This window comes from Salvelinus alpinus, chromosome 7, assembly GCF_045679555.1.
Source record: "Salvelinus alpinus chromosome 7, SLU_Salpinus.1, whole genome shotgun sequence".
NCBI classification, from domain to species: domain Eukaryota; kingdom Metazoa; phylum Chordata; class Actinopteri; order Salmoniformes; family Salmonidae; genus Salvelinus; species Salvelinus alpinus.
The window spans coordinates 47,374,957-47,397,700 of NC_092092.1; the positions used below are offsets into that span (position 1 = coordinate 47,374,957).

Below are 22,744 nucleotides of genomic sequence, written 5' to 3' on the forward strand. Positions count from 1 at the left end.
AGGCATTGGAAAATCTCTCTGGTCTTTGTGGTTGAATGTGTGTTTGAAATTCACTGCTTGACGGAGGGTCCTTACAGATTACTGTATGTGTGGGATACAGAGATGAGGGAGTCATTCACACAGAGTTTATGCAACTTATGTGACATGTTAAGCACATTTTTACGCGTTAACTTATTTAGGCTTGGCATAACATAGGGGTTGAAAACGTATTGACTCAAGACATTTTAGCTTTTCATCTTTAATAAATTTGTAAGTAACATAATTCCACTTCGACATTATGGGATATTGTGTGTAGGCCAGTGACAAAAAAATCGAAATGTACTCAATTTGAAATTGAGGCTGTAACACAACAAAATGTGGAAAAATGGGTGTGAATATTTTCTGAAGGCACTGTATATTTGTATACCTTTTCTGTATCTCATGTTAATACTTCTAGACAGGGACAGATATAACATACTTGGGTCAACTACATTGGCAAATACTAGTTTGCAACTTGGTTCTGTAGTACTGGGCAAACTAAATGGTCTAGAAATAGACTGGTCTGGAAATTGACCAGTGGATCACATCATGGGTCCATTACGAGACAAGGGAACCTCTACTTACTGCAAGCCATATAGGTCTAGCATGTCGTGATACTGATTATTCTACTGTGGTCCAAACATAATCAGTAGTACCCATCCATTTTTTGAAGAATTGTATTTATTTGTTTTTTAGTATCTTGCATCAATCAGAGAATAAATGTATTCATTCAAAAACATTAGAAAGTCATGTGGTGGCTGGGACTGACATTTACAAAGTGATTAAGAATGTATGGTGAAGGCTTGACTGTGCTGCTCTATTTCAAGCCTGAGCTAAATATGAAATGGATGAGAGAGTACAGAGAGGACAAGCTGTCTTATCTTCCCTATCCTCTAGCATCTTTACCTCGACTGCAGTCAGTGCACCTGTCTGTCTGGTCAGATGTGTGACTTTAGACGAGACATTCAGCTCACTGTCCCTTCAAATATTTTATATCTAAAAGTGTTGTTTTTTCCGAGGGGTTCTGAACCAGTCGAACCTCATATCAGTGACACAACTAAAGGCAAATAGGACATACCTTAAAAAACACGATTTCATGCTACACCAGCTTTTCAAAGACATCTTTGGCATACCAACCTACAATACGTGTACAAAACATTAAGAACACATTCCCCTTTGCCCTCAGAACACCCTGGAAGAACCAGTGACTCGGTCAATAAAAAAGTAGTCAGATGAAGCAGATGCTAAGCTACAGGACTGTTTTGCTAGCACAGACTGGAATAGGTTCTGGGATTCTTCCGATGGCATACAACAGCTCATCAGGCATTGGCTTCATCAATAAGTGCATCGATGACGTCGTCCCCAGTGACAGTACGTGCATACCTCAACCAGAAGCCATGGATTACAGGCAACATCCGCACTGAGCTAAAGGCTGCCGCTTTCAAGGAGCAGAACTCTAACCCGGAAGCTTGCAAGAAATCCTGCTATTCCCTGCGACAAACCATCAAACAGGCAAAGCGTCAATAAAGGACTAAGATTGAATGGTACTACACCGGCTCCGAAGCTCATCGGATGTGGCAGGGCTTGTAAACCATTACAGATTACAAAGGGAAGCACAGCTGAAAGCTGCCCAGTGACATGAGCCTACGAGACAAGCTAAACTACTTATACGCTCGCTTTGAGGCAAATAACACTGAAACATGCATGAGAGCACCAGCTGTTCTGGACGACTGTGTGATCACGCTCTCCGCAGCCGATGTAAGTAAGACCTTTAAACAGGTCAACATTTACCAGGCCGCAGGGCCAGACGGATTACCAGGACGTGTCAAGCGAGCATGCGTTGACCAACTGGCAAGTGTCTTCACTGACATTATCAACCTCTCCCTGTCCGAGTCTGTAATAGCAACATGTTTTAAGCAGACCACCATAGTCCCTGTGCCCAAGAACACCAAGGTAACCTGCCTAAATAACTTCTGACTTGTAGCACTCACATCTGAAGTTCTTCGAAAGGCTGGTCATAGCTCACATCAATACCATTATCCCAGAAACCCTAGACCCACTCCAATTTGCATACCGCCCTAACAGATCCACAGATGATTCAACCTCTATTGCACTCCACATGGCCCTTTCCCACCTGGACAAAAGGAACACATATGTGAGAATGCTATTCATTGACTACAGCTCAGCGTTCAACACCATAGTGTCCTCAAAGCTCATCAATAAGCTAAGAACCCTGGGACTAAACACCTCCCTCTGCAACAGCATCCTGGACTTCCTGACGGGCCCCCCAACACACATCCGCCATGCTGATCCTCAACACAGGGGCCCCTCGGGCTGTGTGCTCAGTCCCCTCCTGTACTCCCTGTTCACTCATGACTGTATGGCAAGGCACGACTCCTACACCATCATTAAGTTTGCCGATGACACAACAGTGGTAGGCCTGATCACCGACAACGACAAGACAGCCTATAGGGAGGAGATCAGAGACCTGGTCGTGTGGTGCCAGGACAACAACCTCTCCCTCAACGTGATCAAGAAAAAGGAGATGATTGTGGACTACAGGAAAAGGAGGACCGGGGACGCCCCCATTCTAATCGACGGGGCTGTAGTGGAGCAGGTTGAGAGCTTCAAGTTCCTTGGTGTCCACATTCCCAAGAAACTAACATGGGGACATTAAAGACAGTCGTGAAGAGGGCACAACAAAACCTATTCCCCCTCAGGAAACTGAAAAGGTTTGGCATGGGGCCTCAGATCCTCAAAATGTTCTACAGCATCACCATCGAGAGCATCCTGACAGGTTGCATCACTGCCTGGTATGGCAACTGCTCGGCCTCCGACAGACGGTAGTGCGTACGGCCCAGTACATCACTGGGGCCAAGCTTCCTGCCATTCAGGACCTCTATACCAGGCGGTGTCAGAGGAAGGCCCTAAAATTTTTCAAAGACTCCAGCCACCCTAGTCATAGACTGTTCTCTCTTCTCCCGCATGGTAAGAGGTACCGGAGCACCACGTCTAGGTCCAAGATGCTTCTAAACAGCTGCTACCCCCAAGCCATAAGACTCCTGAACATCTAATCAAATGGCTACCCCCCCCCCCCACACACACACACACACACTCTTTTACGAGCTACTCTCTGTTATTATCTATGCATAGTCACTTTAATAACTCTACCAACATGTACATATTACCTCAATTACCTAGACTAACCGGTACCCCCGCACATTGACTCTGTACCGGTACACCCTGTATATAGTCTTGCTATTTTTATTTTACTGCTGCTCTTTATCTACTTGTTACTTTTATTTCTTATTCATATTTTTTAAACTGCATTGTTGGTTAGGGTCCTGTAAGTAAGCATTTCACTGTAAGGTCTACACCTGTTGTATTTGGCGCATGTGACTAATACAATTAGATTTGATTTGATTTGAATGGCAGACATACACAATCCATGTCTCAGTCTCAAGGCGTAAATATCTTTCTTTAACCTGTCTCCTCCCCTTCATCTACACTGATTGAAGTGGATTTAACAAGTGACATCGATAAGGGATCAGAGCTCTCACCTGGATTCACCTGGTCAGTCTATGTCATGGAAGGAGCAGGTGTTCTTAATGTTTTGTACACTCAGCGTATACTCCACACCTGAAAGCCTTATAGGCCTACACCTTCAAATAAGCATTTCACATTCAATCAAACAGTTCTTGGAAATAATGTAAAATACACCACCCCTGTCCTTTTTTATGCCTCATCCTCGCTCTCCCTCTCTAGTAATATTCCTGCAAGCCTTACACAAATCAAAACTCTTCTTGGAAATACCACCCCCCTGTCCTCAATGTAAAACATCCCTCAGCTCGAGAGGCAGTGTCCTCCTTCCTGTGCCCAGTGTAATTGCTTCATTAGAATCGGCGAGGAGTCTTTGTCTGGTGGCCCGGGGAGATTTAATACGGGCTCTGGGTGGTTTTTCTCTCTCAGACACTTGTCTCTGGGCAGCTAGGATTCCACTCTGGAATTTCTAATCATGCCCGCACTCTCTCTCTCCAAGTCAAGAACATCAAACAGAGAAAAGAAGCCTGGTGAATCCTCTCTCCTCCACCGTAGAGCCAGAGGCAAGCCACAGATACTGTCTGTATTGTTTCCATATTTGGCTATTTCTACTGCCTAGGCAATAATGTGCTGCAAGTACATTTGGCCGTTTGTTTCTCACAATCACCACTGGATATCTCATGTTCTGAGGTTTTTAAGGTGATGCAAGCCACTAGGTGATGTACTGTGTTCGCAAAAGCTTGTGAGGGAGAGCACTGAAGCAGGAAATGCACAAATGAGGTCAAAAGACTGTTGAGAATGAGACTGAGTGAGAACGAGAACGAGTAAAAATGTGTAGTATATCTCCATGTAAAATGTCAAACTCTACCTTGCTTATAAATGCAGTAGTGGGCCTTTTGAGGAAGATTTCCAGGGGGTCTCTTGATGTAAGCCATTATTAATATAAGACATGATTAATGTGTGGTATTATAGTGTTACATTTACAGCACTGAGGTAGACCAGGTGGCTTCAAACCTTCTAGAGCAGCCTTCAAAGTTACCCAGTGTTTTCCCTAGATTATAATCCAGACGAGGCACAAAATACCCCCTAAAACAACACCCAGGGCCTGTTTAAATAACATTTTCAATTTAAACCCATTGAAGTCAAATGCTTTTCAGCAGAAGGAGAATAGAACTAAGTGAACCCTCCTCGCCTATACAAAGGCAGGGGAAACGCTTTGAGTTGACTGCCGCCAGTGATGCATGGCGTGAAGATATCAACGCATGTGGACTCACGTGATGACGAGCGAGGTGGCGAAGAGCAGTGTGGTGAGCAGGCCCCGTTGGCAGTCTGCGTTCTTCCGTTGGCGCTGGTGCATCTCGCCGCCACAGTTGTCGCAGCAGCGGCACAGGCAGAAGAAGAGGCCGACCAGGGGCAGCAGGACAGCGAAGAGCAGGCCGAGCACGGCGCACACCACGAAACCTGTCTCGTAGTAGATGGCCTGGAGAGAAAAGGAGGAGTGGAGGGGGAGAGAGGGGGATGAGGGGAGAGGGGGAAGGAGAGAGAGGGAGTGAGGAGAGGGGTAGAAGTAGAGAGGGAGGAGTAGATGAGTCTAGAATGATGATGAGAGGCCACAGGTGGCATTGACAACACTTTACATGACTGCTAAGATGAACGTTTTTTAAATCTATATTAATTAACACAGTACATAGAACTCCGTAGCCTTGTTTGACAGTTTTTGCAATTTGGCCACAAAGCTGGACAACAGCGACGGCTGTGGAGATGTTATCCTCAAAATCAATGCCAAATGTGTGACGTGTCAAGCCAGTGGACACAGCACAGTGATGCCATTTGACGTAATTTCTGCGTCAGTGTGATTTGGATACTATTACATTCTATGCAGCAAACATGCAAATGATAGCAGGAATAATGCCATAAACAATGTCAAATCAATAGAAACATAAATTGAATTACATTTAGCATCAAAACAGCTTTAAATGAGGGCAGATCAACACAAAGGACACGCATTTAATCCAAAATAAAAAGGAGACAGAAATCTTTAGTTCAATAGGTACAATTTGTCTAAGGAATTTGGGACAAATTCTAGTGAAGGGGAAACTAAGAATTAGTGCTACTAATGCTACTTCAGAAGTAGCAATGCTTCTTCGGTTAGCTAGGGGTGGGTTAGCTAGGTGAGATGGGATAGGGGTAATGACCATATGTGACCTGATTCATGAAACTAGGCGTATGTCGCAAGTCACGATTTCACAGGAGAGCCGTTTGAACCTAAAAAATATTTTTTTATCAAAATGCGTTTTTTTTGGCAGAAATGCCTTCTAGAACATGTGAACTTTCATGTGCCTTAATAACAAACCTGTATGCCATCTGTAAATACGAAGAAAACTGTTAAGTTACGAGTCTTGTTGGTTAAGCCAGAGAAAAAGTGGGGCAACCTTCCTACTAGCCATGATTGGCTGAGATAATGAGTGGGCTGGAGTTCGGATTGGTCTGCCATATTGAAGGCTTCTGTCTATTTGTGCTCGTCAATCTGTGTTGGTAATCCTGTCGAGCGCGGCTTTTTTAAAATTGTATTGTGTAGTGGAGCTGTTTAAGTGTTGCTCTCCACTATGTAGAGGATCAAGTTTTGAAATCAGTGGAATTAGAGTATGATAGCTAAAGAGATGGAGAAAAAACCTGTCTCAGGATTACATCTTCAAACTAAGGGCAACTGTGGTATGGCATTCCTGACAGGGAAACGCGTCCATCATGCATGATGATGTATACAGGTACGATAGTCTAGCGTTAGCTAGCTACATTTTCAGATATTTCACGTGTCTAATTTTGACAAAGTGGTTTCATTTCAAGCTAAAGTGAACTGTTAGCTAGCTAGCTAACGTTAGCTGGCTGGCTCCCTAGCTGACGTCATTATTTGTTTCCCAGTTTGCTTCTCTAGTTAGAGCCTAATGTTAGCTAGCTAACATTGGACCTGGTTGGTTAGCTCCCAGCACTGTGGTATTGTTGGCACTTTGTTCATTGTTGTTTAACTAGCTAACGTTAGCTGGCTGGCTCATTAGCTAACGTTACGTGATGTGTGGGATCTTAAACGCTGTTTACCTAGCTAGGTTCATTGTTTACCTAGCCAGCTAGCTATATGTCTTAAGCTAAAGTGTACTGTTAGCTAGCTAGCTAACGTTAGCTGACTGGCTCCCTAGCAGACGTTATTATAAATTTCCCAGAGCTGTTTGCTTTTCTAGTTAGAGCCTAATGTTAGGCATTGTTGGCACTTTGTTCATTGTTGTTTAACTAGCTAACGTTAGCTGGCTGGCTCGTTAGCTAACGTTACGTGACGTGTGTACAACACCCGTTGAATATTGCTGGTGTCAGTAAACATCTGCAAAAATGCATAATGAAATTGTTACCAGCTGAGCTGGTTAGGCTGTTTTCATGTAATCGGGAGGTAAACAAATCATCGGCCAGAGCGTCAAGTGTGCCCTCCGAGAGCGAAACGAGATGGGTGGGGATAAAGCTTAAGAGGGTGTGAACGGTGCTGAATGGGTGTAGACAAAGAAGAGCTCTTCACTAAATACCAAAACATTCAAAGGTGATTTCTTCAAAAGTGAGGTTACAATTTGATCAACTTTCATAGCAGAATTACTTCCCCATTGTTCCTCAAATGCAGTGTATGATATACCATTTTGTAGCTCTGAGTCTCTACTTTAATCCAATGTATAAAACATAATTTCACATTTTGTTACCTGAGACCGAATCCAGGTGGTGAGTCACATATAGGCTTGAGCACATGGGCCGAACTTGAGAGCACTCAAATGATCCCGTTGGTTATCGTGAAACACTGTCTCCCATCTCCCCTTGTTATGTAAGGCTGCCGTCCCACTGATCTCCTCCTATGTCAACTGAAGTAAGCTAGGGCTTTGAAAATTGGAAAAATCAATAGGGATCTGTAGTTCCTGCACCGTATGTAACTTGTCACAATGATGTTCAATGGGTTGCTTCGTTATGAAAGGATCAAAGGGGCCGCTATCAAAACGTCTGAATGACTTGGCCTCTTCTCATGGCTTTCCCTACTGATTCACTCTAATCTTAATATTTTTAAAGGGCAACTGCACTTCCTGATTTGGTTTATTAAGAAATGCTAGTGGCCAACACTGAAATCAAACGCGAGTTGGTTTTGGGGTGTGGTTTGATGTGGGTGTCTCTTGTGTGTGTTCACAGGTGGGAAGTGTTAGCCAGATTATTCTACCAATTAGCTTCAGATAGGCGACTGAGGCAAAGTAGGTTTGACTTTGGATAGCCAATCTCCGGGGCTTGTTAGACACAATGTAAATTAGACAATATTTTCATGTAGCACAACTTTTAGTTTTCTCATTAAATGCTTTCAATATTTGTTCCCGTATACGGGTTGAAAATGGCAAATTTAGACACTAATAGGCATCTAAATTGGAACATAGTGGCTGTACAGTAACCTGCTAAACATGACATTAGAGCTCTGGCTGTGCGCTTCTCAGTGCTGTATGGGTTTTGACTGACAGACGTTCAGAACTTGAGCACTGCGCGCAACAAGAAGTCCCCCCCCCCCCATCTCTACCGATAATCTGTGCAATTTAAGCAAATGTTTTGTTGTCTGAGTGAGGGAAGTGCTGTAAATGAAGATGACTCAATGTACTGTACTTTGAAAGATGAGATTATAATAAGGATTATAATAAATACCGCATTGATGTCATACAAGTATGCCAAACACGTCATATTACCAAATCATAAAAGTCATGTCATATACAGTGTCAACGTTTATGATCACTATGTTTGATGTACAGTTACAAGATGACATGGCGTCATACCCTGGCTTGTTCTGAACAGAATGAGCCTATGTTTGTTTATTGAGAAGAAAATGTGCCATGGCACACACACCTGAATGCACTCATGTCTCCATTCTATGCCCACCAAAATCAACATCCGTTTCTCTGAATTGCCTTGTAAAAGCCTAACACTTTAAGATCATATTTTATAACTTAGCTAGTCATGTTGGCAATAGAACAAGCTTTCAAATCATGCCCACCTGAACCAGATTGGGATTGATAATGGACAGTTTTTGAATTGCGAAAACAACAACAGTAATTGTGTGATGGCGGGGATGCAGAGTTGTGTTCCAAAGTAAACAACTATAGGTGTGTTTGCTCTAGTTCATCAACGGCACAGCTAGGAGAGCTCAAAAAAAGTACCTCATAGTTGGAGACACTTCTTTGAGTCATAAAAGTGCATTGAAATTGCTTACGTACTGTGCAAGCTTTGGAGAGGTGTGTGGCCACTTGGAGACACCAGTTAGTCCTCTCACTCAAACCCTTGTAATTGTTTTGTCTTATCTTGCATCTACCCCACATTTGACATGAATAATCTTATCATGTTACAGAATGTAAAATCTATTTTTAGATGTTGTTATCAACAAATGCGGTGAAAAGTACAAATTTTACGTGTAAAATGCACGTAAAATAAACAGTGTAATGTTTGGACTCAGTCTTGTGTCAGGTGAACTGTTGTGTACAGTCGTGGCCAGAGGTTTTGAGAATGACACAAATAATAATTTCCACAACGTTTGCTGCTTCAGTGTCTTTAGATATTTTTGTCAGATGTTACTATGGAATACTGAAGTATAATTACAAGCATTTCATAAGTGTCAAACACTTTTATTGACAATTACATGAAGTTGATGCAAAGAGTCAATATTTTCAGTGTTGACCCTTCTTTTTCAAGACCTCTGCTATGCTGTCAATTAACTTCTGGGCCACATCCTGACTGATGGTAGCCCATTCTTGCATAATCAATGCTTGGAGTTTGTCAGAATTTGTTCTCAATGGGATTAAGGTCTGGGGAGTTTCCTGGACATGGACCCAAAATATTGATGTTTTGTTCCCCGAGCCACTTAGTTATCACTTTTGGTGCTCCATCATGCTGGAAAAGGCATTGTTTGTCACCAAACTGTTCCTGGATGGTTGGAAGAAGTTGCTCTCGGAGGATGTGTTGGTACCATTCTTTATTCATGGCTGTGTTCTTAGGCAAAATTGTGAGTGAGCCCACTCCCTTGGCTGAGAAGCAACCCCACACATGAATGGTCTCAGGATTCTTTACTGTTGGCATGACACAGGACTGATGGTAGCACTCACCTTGTCTTCTCCGGACAAGCTTTTTTCCGGATGCCCCAAACAATCAGAGAAAATGACTTTACCCCAGTCCTCAGCAGTCCAATCCCTGTACTTTTTGCAGAATATCAGTCTGTCACTGATGTTTTTCCTAGAGAGAAGTAGCTTCTTTGCTGCCCTTCTTGACACCAGGCCATCCTCCAAAAGTCTTTGCATCACTGTGCGTGCAGATGCACTCACACCTGCCTGCTGCCATTCCTGAGCAAGCTCTGTACTGGTGGTGCCCCGATCCCGCAGCTGAATCAACTTTAGGAGACGGTCCTGGCGCTTGCTGGACTTTCTTGGGCACCCTTAAGCATTCTTCACAACAATTGAACCGCTCTCCTTGAAGTTCTTGATGATCCGATAAATGGTTGATTTAGGTGCAATCTTATCCTTGCCTGTGAAGCCCTTTTTGTGCAAAGCAATGATGACGGCACGTGTTTCCTTACAGGTAACCATGGATGACAGAGGAAGAACAATGATTCCAAGCACCACCCTCCTTTTGAAGCTTCCAGTCTGTTATTCGAACTCAATCAGCATGACAGAGTGAGTTCCAGCGTTGTCCTCGTCAACACTCACACCTGTGTTAACGAGAGAATCACTGACATGATGTCAGCTGGTCCTTTTGTGACAGGGCTGAAATGTAGTGGAAATGGGTATTTTGGGATTCAGTTCATTTGCATGGCAAAGAGGGACATTGCAATTAATTGCAATTCATCTGATCACTCTTCATAACATTCTGGAATATATGCAAATTGCCATCATACAAACTGATGCAGCAGACTTTGTGAAAATTAATATTTGTGTCATTCTCAAAACATTTGGCCATGACTGTACTCACCTTCGGTCTAATAATTTTCCCATTATCTCCAAACTGTTCCATTTCAATTGCTACCATGGTTATGCATATTTTTGGGATATTTCTTCTGTATTAAACATTTCAATTGAACTCTACCCATATAGGCAAATTCGCCACGTGGTTTACACCTGACTTGAAAATGGAGTTGCGAGAAAAGAAATAAGCAATTGCACTTGTTTGATAGAACCGGTGTTGCGTCAGTAACCTCCATTAGCCACTAGATGCGGTTATAATGAACAGATTGGTTTCTGTTTTCTTCCTACAAATGTGACTATTCTTTGGAAAAAATATTACGACCCCGTCACTGAAAGATAACAATCTCAGCAACACGTATGTGTCTTCTGTTTCCCTCAAGCCGCACAGGACTCATTAGACCAGAGTGAACAAGACCAGGCACTAAAATCAGACTGGTGGGAAAAGAACATCGTCAATTATGATGTTATTTTCTACACAGAATATAATAACAAATTATTGCCTGATGATCTTCTGAAATTCCCAATAACTTTCTGATGCATTTCAGTCACTTCAAACCATACTTCCTTCAGATTGAAATTCTGTCAAAAGTACTCTCAGACTGATTTGTAATTGACTGTCATAGCCCCAATTAAAAAAGTAAACATTCGGCTTTGATTACAGTGATCCCTCGCCACTTCGCGGTTCACTTATCGCGGATTCGCTATTTCGCGGATTTTCATAATGCATTTTTTATTTTTTTTTGGTGCATTGTGCTCTGCATTCTGATTCGCTAAAAACTCACTCCCGCTTCTTGTATCAAAACATGCTACGAATTGTGCTATCATTTTGTCGTCTCGTGCAGTTATGTGTACGTACATAAAACAGCTTGGCAAATTTACATTAAGTTGGCCAGGAAGGAAGGAAGGACTAACGCTTGGTCGCTTAGCAACCATGGTGCGAATGGCCACTGAACTTAAGCGAGTAGCTGAGGAATGGGACCCTTTGATGAGCCGTTCATTACAGTTCTCAAACGTAATCGATGGTGGCATGTCGGTGTACAAGGATCTTTTTGCAAAGAAGAAAAAAGAGCGACAACAGCTGCCTATCACTATGCTCTTCTCCCGAACAAACACACCTGCACCGCGGGCTTCAGAAGAAGAGAACACTGCAGAGCGCAGTCAGGATGCAGCGGCCCAGTCTGAAGAGCAGTGAAACGGCCTACACGTGAGTCACTGTATTTGTATACATGTAATAGTTGCTAATTGTAAAAAAAAAAAGAAGTTTTCTATTTCGCGGATTTCACTTATCGCGGGTCATTTTCGGAACGTAACCCCCGCGATAAACGAGGGATTACTGTACATCCATTTTTTTTTTTACACGGTGGATCGCAATTTTTTGTAAAAATCTAAATGGGTCGCTGATCCCAAAAAGTTGGGGTACCCCTGGGTGAACATATTGTCCCATGTACATTGTGTAATTTACCGATGGTCCCTAACTAGCCCCATAGGGATATCCAAAGTCAACCCAAATTGACCACGAGCATTACGATTGGGTTGCGTGTAGCTGCCTCTGAATTGATAATGACTTGTGTGCTGCCAGATGTGGGCAGGGTTGAAACAAACCCAACCTTCATTTACACTGTGATGCAGTCACGGCCACAAGTTTCACAAAATTCCAAAATGATCCTAATTACATTTTGTAGTCAATTTTGACAGTAGAATAAATGTTTTTCTGACTCATATCAAATGCCACATTGGCTGTTTTCTAAATGAGAAGTTGTATTTTTAGTGGCAGTTGCTTGCTGCTTTGCCATTTAGCGCTTGGGCTCAAATCTATTCGGAACTTTTTCCACCTCTTCTCCTTTCCTCTTCTGCTAATTTCGAAATCTTTGGGGACAGTTTCTAAATCTCCAGCTGCTCAGTTAATCCAACTTCCAAAGCCACTATTTGGCTGAGTAAGGCTCACTGGGTATCAGTCAGGTAGTTCCTGGAGGCTATGGATAAAGAAAAATCCTGTCTTACCTAAAGCCCCCTTCGCCCTGGCTTCTTTTTCTCCACATTATCAGACGTGGTAAATCTCAGAGCTGGAGGGAATGTGTGACTTTTACTATAATGAACGAAGCAGCCACGTCTGACCAGCTCTGACGGTTTGGCCTCATCATTTGCCCATGGACGGTTTTGTTTGTCTTTGTTGAGGGTTCTGCACGTCCACTACAGTCGCGTTTAGATGGATTTTTCTGTCAAATGCTTCCCACGGCTGTTTGAACTGGGTGGCAACTGGCAAGGGCACTTTGTGTTACTCAACGCTATGTGATCTGATTCATTTTCAAGGTTAAGATCCCAGGTGGGCTGTCCGCTACTCACTTGCTACTGGCATTTGTCCAATTAGGGATGAAAACACACACACAGCCATTCTCTCAGTGCATAACAAGGAGAGAAAAAGTGACTTAGACAAATGTTCTCTCCAGAATAACTGTCCGATTGCGAGAGAGTGTATCACAGGATGGTAATGGTAGCAGTAAACTGTCATCTCTGTCCGATCCTTACCAACAACCCTTTACATGGTTAAACCGGCGCTCTAAAGACTGCCCTTGACATAATGGTAAGAGATATGATGATAAGCGTCACCTAACCTCTCCAGTCTCCAGCAGGTTCGCCTACCGCATGGGAATGTGATATATGAGGGTCTTTATGGACTAGGACTGTACTGAATATGGGGTGGAGGGGGGTCAGTGTCTTAGGAATTAACTGGAGTTCTGGCCACATCAGCACATCTAGGGCTCAAGTGAGGCTCGGCATGGCAATGGTTTGACTGGCTGTCTGGGAGAGACGAGGGAAAAACACACTGCGGAGGATTCAGGAAACTACACGGCCTGACTGAATGGTTGCCATCGAAATCCCTGGTCCGAAACAAATCTGACTCTTTAGGAAATTGCTCGTACACAGATATGAATTGTGCCTGTTATTGTATGACTTGCATGATCATATTAATGAAGGCACTTAACATGGTATAGTACAAACCCATATAAACCCATTGGGTATACAGTGACTGTCATATAACTTTGAATGGATTTCCAATGATGAACATAACCAAAGGTAGTTTCCAAGACCCCCAGCCCAGCTGGCAAAATTTGTCATGGGAAGTGCCAAGTAATGACATCATTTTCTAATTGAAATCTGTTTTTCTGGTTGAAGAGATGCCAGATAACCACATCACAATCAGTTAAAGAGGTATTAGTCTAGTATGCTAAAAAGACGTGTGAACAAAATGTCCTTTTGCCACAAGTGTACAACCTGACGTTAATCGTTGCAAAGTCTGACGTCATTGCAACCAGTTTTGCCCGCTGGGTCAGTTCAACAGATGGGAGAGCTAAAGGGATGCTAGATGGGTGAGGGGTAGGTGGGGAAGGACATGGCCCATACAGGTGAATGAAGGTAAAGGTAGCTAGGTAGTGTGCAGACTTTACCTGGAGCGTCAGAACAATGTTCTCTGGCTGAGGGTTGCCAAGTCAGATGAAGAAGGCATGCAGAAGACAAAGCCAACACAGAGTCAAAGAAAGGGCAAAGCCATACAAACCAAATAATGAAGCAGAAAAACAAACTTAAAATTGACATGCATATCCAGACATTTGCACACAGACAAAGAGCACCGATAGACTTCAATATATTGTACACTCCATCTTTGAAGTCGTTTCAACATTTTGGCACGCCATTGACTGTGGGGGCTTCAAAACAGTTTAATCCTGATTAATAAATAAATCATTAAAGTTCTGTCTGGAAACTTTCTAACACTTTTCTTCTGAAGATTCAGGAGAAACCTAGATCTTCAAAGAAAACAAGTTGTTAATTAAAGCTATTTATTAGACAAAAACACAACTGATTTCTCCCTCTGTTTGTTTTCATACACAGTGCCAGAGGCAATTACTGTTTTTCCAGTGTACTAACACAAAGGACGGCCATACCTTGGCTTCCACAAGCAATTAACACATTGCTTTAGAACAGAAAGGGAGGTGCCATTTTCGCAACATCTGAAATATGCGTAATTTCCGTATTATAAGAAAAACTGTGACACTAATGTGAAATCATAACAACGTATAAACAACCACAGGCAAACATAAAACAGAGTGTGTGTACACAAACACACACTTACCTTCTGATACTCCGACTGAATGGCTCCAAATTTATCCTTGGCGACTTTGATGACGAGATCTGAAACAACATGGAGGAAACAGACACAGCGTGAAGCCCTATTGTCACAGCTCAGCACTGGCATAGTTGGTAACGCAACATCATGTTCCCCCCATAAGTACAGTACAGAAACGTTTACAACACAACCCCCTGAGGACCACCTTCACCCTCTAAATTGTACAGTAGTAAATGATATATCATATCCATAGGGGTTCAGCCAAAAAGATACAAAATAATAGTGTTCTATTTAATTATGTGTGTTCAGCAAAGCTATCCACTGATCTAGAAAACAAAAGGCTATTGCATCTTCACTAGCGGTGGATGAAACCTTATAGTAAGTGTAGAAATCCACTTTTACTATGGACATGTTGAAGTAAAAATGTATTGTGCAGGTCAAATCTAAACACCTAACAAAGCTATAAAAAAATATATAAAAAACATACGAAAGCTGTTCAGATTACGAAGCAAAAAAATCCAAAAGAACCCTTCAGTTCAATGTGAGGACAACATAGCCACTGATGTTATTTTGTTAGGAGTCAAACTGACATGAGGCGGAATCAAAGTCATGGGGTGAAGGGGTCAAGCACCACGCTTTCGTGAAGTGAAAGGGTCAAGCACCACGCTTTCGTGAAGTGAAAGGGTCAAGCACAACGCTTTCGTGAAGTGAAAGGGTCAAGCACCACACTTTCCGCGGACGTCATATTACTGAGACACACTGCTGAGGACAAAAATACTGCGACAACATTCTCCAAGATTGCCTCTCCTCCAACCCACTCGATGCCCTCTCTATGTGGCATATTGGGGGCATGAGCTTGATAGAGCATGGAGTGGGGTACTCTTCCCACAGCTATTTGACCTGCAGCGGGGTTGTTCATTTCTCACAAATGATGACAGCGTAGAGCAATGCTTCTCAGAGGCTTAAAGCGCCCTGGAATGAGATGGAAAAAGAAAGACAAGGGGCTTTCCTTTGCTGCAATGCAGGGTTTTTATCACAGGCAGAAATGGACAAAAATGCTAATAAAGACACGCTAAGGAAGGGAGGGAATCGTTGACAGGCACTTTTTTAGCAAAGATGGGCCATCTATTATTCAAAGGATGGGCTGTGTTTTAAGAGAGGAGGTCGCTTCGGGCTTCTCTTTCACCCAATTATTCTTGCTTTTATGAAGATCTGAGTGGCAAACTAACACGTGTTCCATGGAAAACCTACTTCATTGTCTTTGTCTTGACATTAAATTGTGTTGAAATTAGGACGTGTTCGCATATGATTGGCGCGTACATCCCTGTCCTTTCCAGAAAATAGTCATTAGTAAAAATTATTTTGACACATTGCTCACGTTTCCCCCACTGGTTTCCCCCCAGGGTTGAAAAGTGAATCTAAGAAAGACCTCTGGTTTCACTTTTCTGACCGTTCAATTTGACATTGAATCGACCACTGTCAATATCCCCTCACATTCTGATAAAGGGGGAAATCCATTAACCAGGTCAGTGGGTTTGCTCATCAGAAGATAACTTACACGCTGACCAAACCGGCCGCGTTGCGAGTGTTGCAAAAAAAAATTACAGACGTTTTTCCATTTTAGAGCTTGATGCGATGCAAGTCTCGCCTCTCCCATCTACTGATTGTTTTTTACGAACATATACCCTCGTGGGTGACTGAAAGATGAACGAGGTCCACCAATTTGTAAGTCGCTCTGGATAAGAGCGTCTGCTAAATGACTTAAATGTAAATGTAATGTCCACACTCCACTCCAGTTCACTTCACTCCAGTTGCACCTTAAAGTCGGTTGCCAACCGCCATATCAAATCCACAGAAAAAGAAAGATGAACGAGGAGAGATTAAGAAAATTAACAAAAAACTAACTAGGTTTCCCCTTTTTATCTTTAGATTAATTGTCGGAGTAGGGAACACACAATTTTGTATGACTCAAAATGGGTAAAAATTCTAAAAAGATCCAGCTAAAAAAAGGACCATATGCATTTCAGGTAAAACAACCCAATGTTTACCTCCCTGGACAAATTAGCTAGGAATGTTATTAATATAGTTGGTTCACAGTTGATTTTGGTATCTTAACCTGCGTGTCATGAATGTGTCTGGTGGGGTAGACAGAGCCGGTTTGGTCAGCCTGTTACAGATACCTTCTGTGTAATCACATTAGCTAGCTACCTACAGTACATATCAGGGTAGAGGGGCTGGCCTGCATAGCAAGCAGCAGCAGCTTAAAAGTAGTAATCTTATGGAGAAAAAAATGAATCTTAAAATATATATTTTTTATATACTTTTTTTTTTTGGATTCATGTGAAATATAAAAAGAAATTGGCCAAATAAGGTATTTCAAAAACATTTTAAATACATTCCAACATATACTACAGAATGTATATAGAAATGTATGTAACATGAAACTCACAATATATGTTAAATGCATTGGGAGAAGTATTTAATGTATTTCAAAATACATTCTGAAATAAATTAAACAATATTTTCACATGTATTTATCAATATATTTAGAAAATAAATGTTAAAATGCATTTGGAAATGTTTTGTGAAATATATTACATTTGATTGTATTTGTAAGAAATGCAGTATATGTTTACATAAAATGTATGGCTAATAAAACACATTTGGCAAATCATATTGTAATGAAATGGTGACTGTCTTAACAATGGAGCTCTTTAGTATCACATGCATTGGATGTCAGTCTCATTAAGACTGTAGTACTGGCAGTGTACAAGCTCAAACTTCATTGACAGAGTACCACATAGCACATGAACTGGGATGACACTTTTGCCCATGGGTGGCAAAAAGAAAGCTAACCCAAGGCCACAACTCCAACAAGCCATGCCTCCAGATCCTCTAATAGGCTGCAATATACAGTGCATTCGGTTAGAATTCAGACACGTTGACATTTTCCAATTTATTTTACGCTACAGCCTTATTCTAAATTGATTAAATGTTTCCCCCCCATCAAACTACACACAATACACCATAATGACAAATGAAAGAAATAAAAATGAAATAAATCATTCTCTCTACTATTATTCTGACATTTCACATTCTTAAAATAAAGTGGTGATCCTAACTGACCTAAGACAGATAATTCTTACTAGGACTAAATGTCAGGAATTGTGAAAAACTGAGTTTAAATGTATTTGGCTAAGGTGTATGTATGTAAACTTCTGACTTCAACTGTACATGATGAGATTATTATGGATAACGGTGAGATTATTTTATTTGTCAAAAGGCAGCCGAGCATTGATCATCATGTCACCAGAATAAGACCCTCAATATTTATTGGAAAGGAACATCAAGCCAATCACAGTGCACTTTCACCACCTTGTGCTTTCCTGAGTCATTGCGTGACTCCAAGTTTACTTCGATATAACGGTTATTATATAAATATTTGTCCATAAAGGTGTTTCCACTGCCATATCTGGCATAATTAATTTTACAGACACAAAAATATCCCACCATGTCGAACGGACAAATTGTCTGTCAGCATTTATTCATTTGTAGCGGCATTTCCTGTTTCCATCAGCCCGGTCGTGACTTTTTCCATGCATCAGGTAATTCATCCGCATGAAATGGTTGGATGGTTAACCTGGGTATTGATCAATACGTAATGGGTAATTTAAGTGCCGCCCGAGTAGCGCACCAGTCTAAGACACTCGATCCCAGGCTGTGTCACAGCCGGGCCACAACCAGGAGACTCATGAGACGGTGCACAATTGGCCCAGCGTCATCCGGGTTAGGGGAGGGTTTGGCCGGTCGGGATGTCCTTATCCCATCGTACGCTAGCGACTCCTTGTGGCGGGCCGGGGCGCATGCATGCTGACTTCGGTAGCCAGTTGTACGTTGTTTCCTCCGACACATTGGTGCAGCAGGCGTTAACTGTCATAACAGTTTACGCCTGTCACTCCAAATGAACGCTGCCATTATCTGCCACACGGGTTGCTACTAGCTACCTACAGTCGACATGATTTGACTGAAAATCTGAGTCAAGTGTTACTATTATCCCTGTGCTTCATTGAAACTCATGCTGTGTGGAGAAGAGGAGGCAAGCAATGAACAAAGGTGAGATTACTATTATGTTCACACAATTAATTCCAATTAGCATGTGTACACCCATGTCAGCTGCCGTGCTGCTAGCTGATTTGCTAATGGGATTAGCCCGAGGAGACTCTCTCACGCTAATGGAGAGAAACTGGCCTGCGACCTTTACCTCACTAACAGTGTTGTTAAGCGAATGAGACACAGGGCCATCTGTCCCAACTATGTGACAGTTCTTAATTTATTTCCTGTTCCACTTTGTGTGATGGACAATAGCCTCTTTTGGCAATCCACACAGAGACAGGCAGGTATTGGAGGGCCTTGTATGAGATTCTCTTGTCTTCATTTTGAGCTAATAACATTGTACTGGTCTGCTCTGTACTTAATACTGAGTTGGAGTTTAATTTTAGGATGTAAACCCCTTGTGTAACAATAGTTGTTTTTTTGGTCAGTCAAAGATGGCGGGTGGGTGAGAGAAGAGTGAGAGAGAGACTTCACTTCAAAGCTGGAAAGCCTCACGGCATAGGTAACACATTCTGCAGCTAGTGTTGACAGTGGTAGTGACAACCTCAAACTGACCACTCAGAAGTGATACAGTCTGCCCCGACCTCCCACTGAACCCAAAAAGAGTTAGACGCTTTGTAAACGCAAAAACGTAAACTCACAGCACATGGTACCGCAGCTGTTTGAAAAGCTTACATCTACATTGGAATTGTTATGTCTGGTTAAATATCCCAAAGCAACATCGTTTTTTAAAAATACAATAATTAGGCATAATTGGGTTTTATTTCATTCATGCTTATAATAAGCCAAAGCAAAAATTGTCGGCAAGCTAGTTCACTGACCTAAAACGCTGCTCGTGTGTCAGTACCTGCACTCACCATAATCTGACTCATGACGACATCAAATTGTGCCCGACTTACTGTGACAACAATTATAAAGGCTGAAATGTAGATGACATGCAGTCGTAATATTCAGGGTAAAGCATAGCCGGGAGAAGAGATCCAATGGGTTTTGGAGTCAGGGGGGGATATAGTGATAGTAGGGCTTTAGAAACAGACACACAATGGAGGTCAGACGTTTGCTGTGCTATCACCCTCCTATTCTGCCAGCCCTAAACCCAGCTGACATGGTTTGAATATGGTGCATGAATTCCCATTCCTCAGGCGGATGTAAACAGTCCCTTAGGCCCAGTGGTAAACAAAAGAGCCGTGTCTCTTACTGTGTGACTCCAAGAGGTAGTAGAGCAAGGGGGGGGGGGGGTTAAATTACATAATAAGACAGGTAGGACTCAATGCCAGTGGGAGACTAGATACTGTAACAGTACGGTAGGGTTCCCCATCCACTACTTCTGTACTAGCCTGGGCAGCTACTAGTGATCTTTATGGATGGATCTCCACTATAGTCTGGGCTTGATCCACACAAGTCCCCTGGCGAACGGTTCGTACATAAAACATTCTCCATTCAGGCTGGATTTCATGGCGAGAAGGCAAAAAAAAACAAAGGAAAATATGGCTACTTTCATTGTGAAACACCATTTTCCAACACCATGCTAGTGTGGCTAATGCCTAGGAATGTTAGCCTTCTCGCCATTAAATCTAGTTAAGGAGGACATCGAAGCCTTTTCCAGCCTGAGTGGAGAATGTTTTATGTAAGACCCGGGTCACCAGGGGACACGAGTGTATTACCGGCTGTGCACATCAAGCCCAGGCGACAGTGGAGATCCATAAAGTGGCTGCCCAAGCTACTTCTCTGCCGGCCTAAACTCGGAACTCAATGTGCTTCTGATTCATCTGATGGCTGACACCTACTCTGGGTCTGATATCACCTGACTCGAGACAGGGGTTGCTCCTTTTGATTTCAAAAGATCTGAAGGAATATAATAAATCAGTGATGGGAAAACACAGCAACGCAGGTCTCTTTTGATAGCAAGATGATACCCAACTCTATGGTATTCACGTAATCGTGTAAGCCCAAGCAATGTTTTCTACACAAACAAATGTTCTGAAATCTCATCCGAACACTCAGGTGCGTTTCACAGTTTGTTCCATGTACTGGAAAACTTCCTTTGCTGTCTCCCAGAGGACTTAAGACTGCTTTGATGTGACAAGGCGGAGGAGGTATTTGGACAACCTGTTGTGTCTTTGAGATGGATGGGATCCCCTGTGGGTATCGACCTCACTATTTTCAGAGGCGAAGGAAAATGTTTTACGGAGGCATAGATTAGAAGCACCTGTACAAAGGCAAACATTCCAGTGAATTACTCGCCTGATGACTAACCTTTCCTTCGACCTGAGGACGAGGCATCTAGGAGAGGTTTATGAATGTGTAGGTCTGAGGAGTGAATGAGTGAGTGTATGTGAGTGCGCTTGTGTATCGGGAGGCACTAATGACGAGCAGCTCTGGAAGGAGAGAAAGAAAAGAGAGTGCGAGAGAGATATGGACGTGGATGGGATCCAAGCTCGGGCTCAGTGAATAGAATCGTCTAATCCTCCTCCATCAATGGCAGCGCAGCTCACATTTGCCTCTGATTAGGTTTCCCACCCACGCCACTTCTCTCCGTCTCCGTAACTCTATCTGTGGTAGCGTGGGGGAGCCAGCTAGCATCTCACCACCTCCGAGCCTGAGTGGTGGATTTTACCGCAGCAGCATCTATATTCTCTATACCAGCCTTTGAGTGGAGATAAAGAAGAAAGAAGAAAAACCTTGCTTGATAAATATTTCATTGGAGTTTTCCCAGAGGTAGCCCATTTTGCTTAGGACGGGTGTGCAGCATCAACTGATTAGATAGATACCCACTGGGCACAGAAGTCAGTTCAACGTCTAGTTTTGATTTACATTTGGTTGAGTTGTCGACTAACGTGAATTCAACATGAAATTAATAAACAAATTCACCATGTCATTGGACATAAAAAGAAATGCCTTTACTTTGAGGGCTTTTTGCAAATCCAATTCGTTTCCACGTTGATTCAACGTCACTACATAGATTTGGGGGTTTAAATGACATGGAAACAATGTTGATTCAACCAGTTTTGCCCAGTAGGTAGGCTCTTACGAACAAAGAGCCCCTATAGGTTTCTACTGCATCCATATCTTTGCCTGTGTTAAACAGGATATCCTGCCTGCAGCACACCCTGCAAGAAAGTAGCAAGTGGGCAACCTCTGGGGTTGAGTTACCTGGGCTAATTCAAGTTCAAGTTTATTACTTTTCCTAAGAGGAAAAGAGGAAACAGAACTGATGAATGGGTGAGATTTTCATATACTGCCCATCATTGACAGATTTATATGGAAGTACTTCCATATATACTTTGAGAACAGGCTACCTTCAGAAGAGTCTTGTGAGGCATGTGGGCGTCCTAGAGCAAAACAACCGACATGTAGGCCTATGTGTCCGTGAGAGTCTCACCTTTCGATGGTGGGTGGAATCAGTGTGTAGCCCAAACTGTTTGGACAGATTGGAGGTTGTCAGATTGGCGGTACCGACTTCAGACAAGTTCCATGACACTTGTGGGGATCGTAGAGTAAAACGGAGGACACAATCGTGTCCGTAAGAGTCTCATCTTTCCATAAAGGGGTCATATTAGTTTGTAGTTGGATGCTACAGACATTTTCTTGGGATGTCTCCTTGTCTGACAAACACCGCTGTAGCTCTGCCACCTTCTACCGCAGATGCGGAAGGCCAACATTGGCAGATGTTTTATTTTAAATGTAACCTTTATTTAACAAGACAAGTCAGTTAAGAACAAATTCTTATTTACAATGACGGCCTACCCCTGTCAAACCAGGACGACGCTGGGCCAATTGTGCGCCACCCTATGGGACTCCCAATCACAGCCGAATGTGATGCAGCCTGGATTCGAGCCAGGTACTGCAGTGACGACTCTTGCGCTGAGATGCAGTGTCTTAGACCACTGCGCCACTCGGGAGCCCGATGGATGCAGTGGATTGAGACGCAGCCCATCCCAAAACG

The 22,744-nt window shown here is 42.7% G+C and overlaps 1 protein-coding gene across 16 annotated transcripts in view; it reads right to left on the reverse strand.

Moving 5' to 3' along the window:
- LOC139581102 (prominin-1-A-like) overlaps window positions 1-22,744 on the reverse strand; it is a 113,924-nt gene that overhangs the window by 64,797 nt on the left and 26,383 nt on the right. For 11 of the 16 annotated variants that reach the window (XM_071410516.1, XM_071410502.1, XM_071410508.1 and 8 more), the window contains exons 2-4: window positions 14,692-14,750; window positions 14,009-14,035; window positions 4,833-5,038 (exon numbers count right to left, since the gene is read on the reverse strand). In XM_071410516.1, coding sequence (XP_071266617.1) covers window positions 4,833-5,038; window positions 14,009-14,035; window positions 14,692-14,750 — 292 coding nt within the window. Of the gene's footprint in view, window positions 1-4,832; window positions 5,039-7,292; window positions 7,652-14,008; window positions 14,036-14,691; window positions 14,751-22,744 lie in introns of those variants that run through there. The other 5 variants (XM_071410509.1, XM_071410510.1, XM_071410504.1 and 2 more) reach the window with 2 other exon arrangements.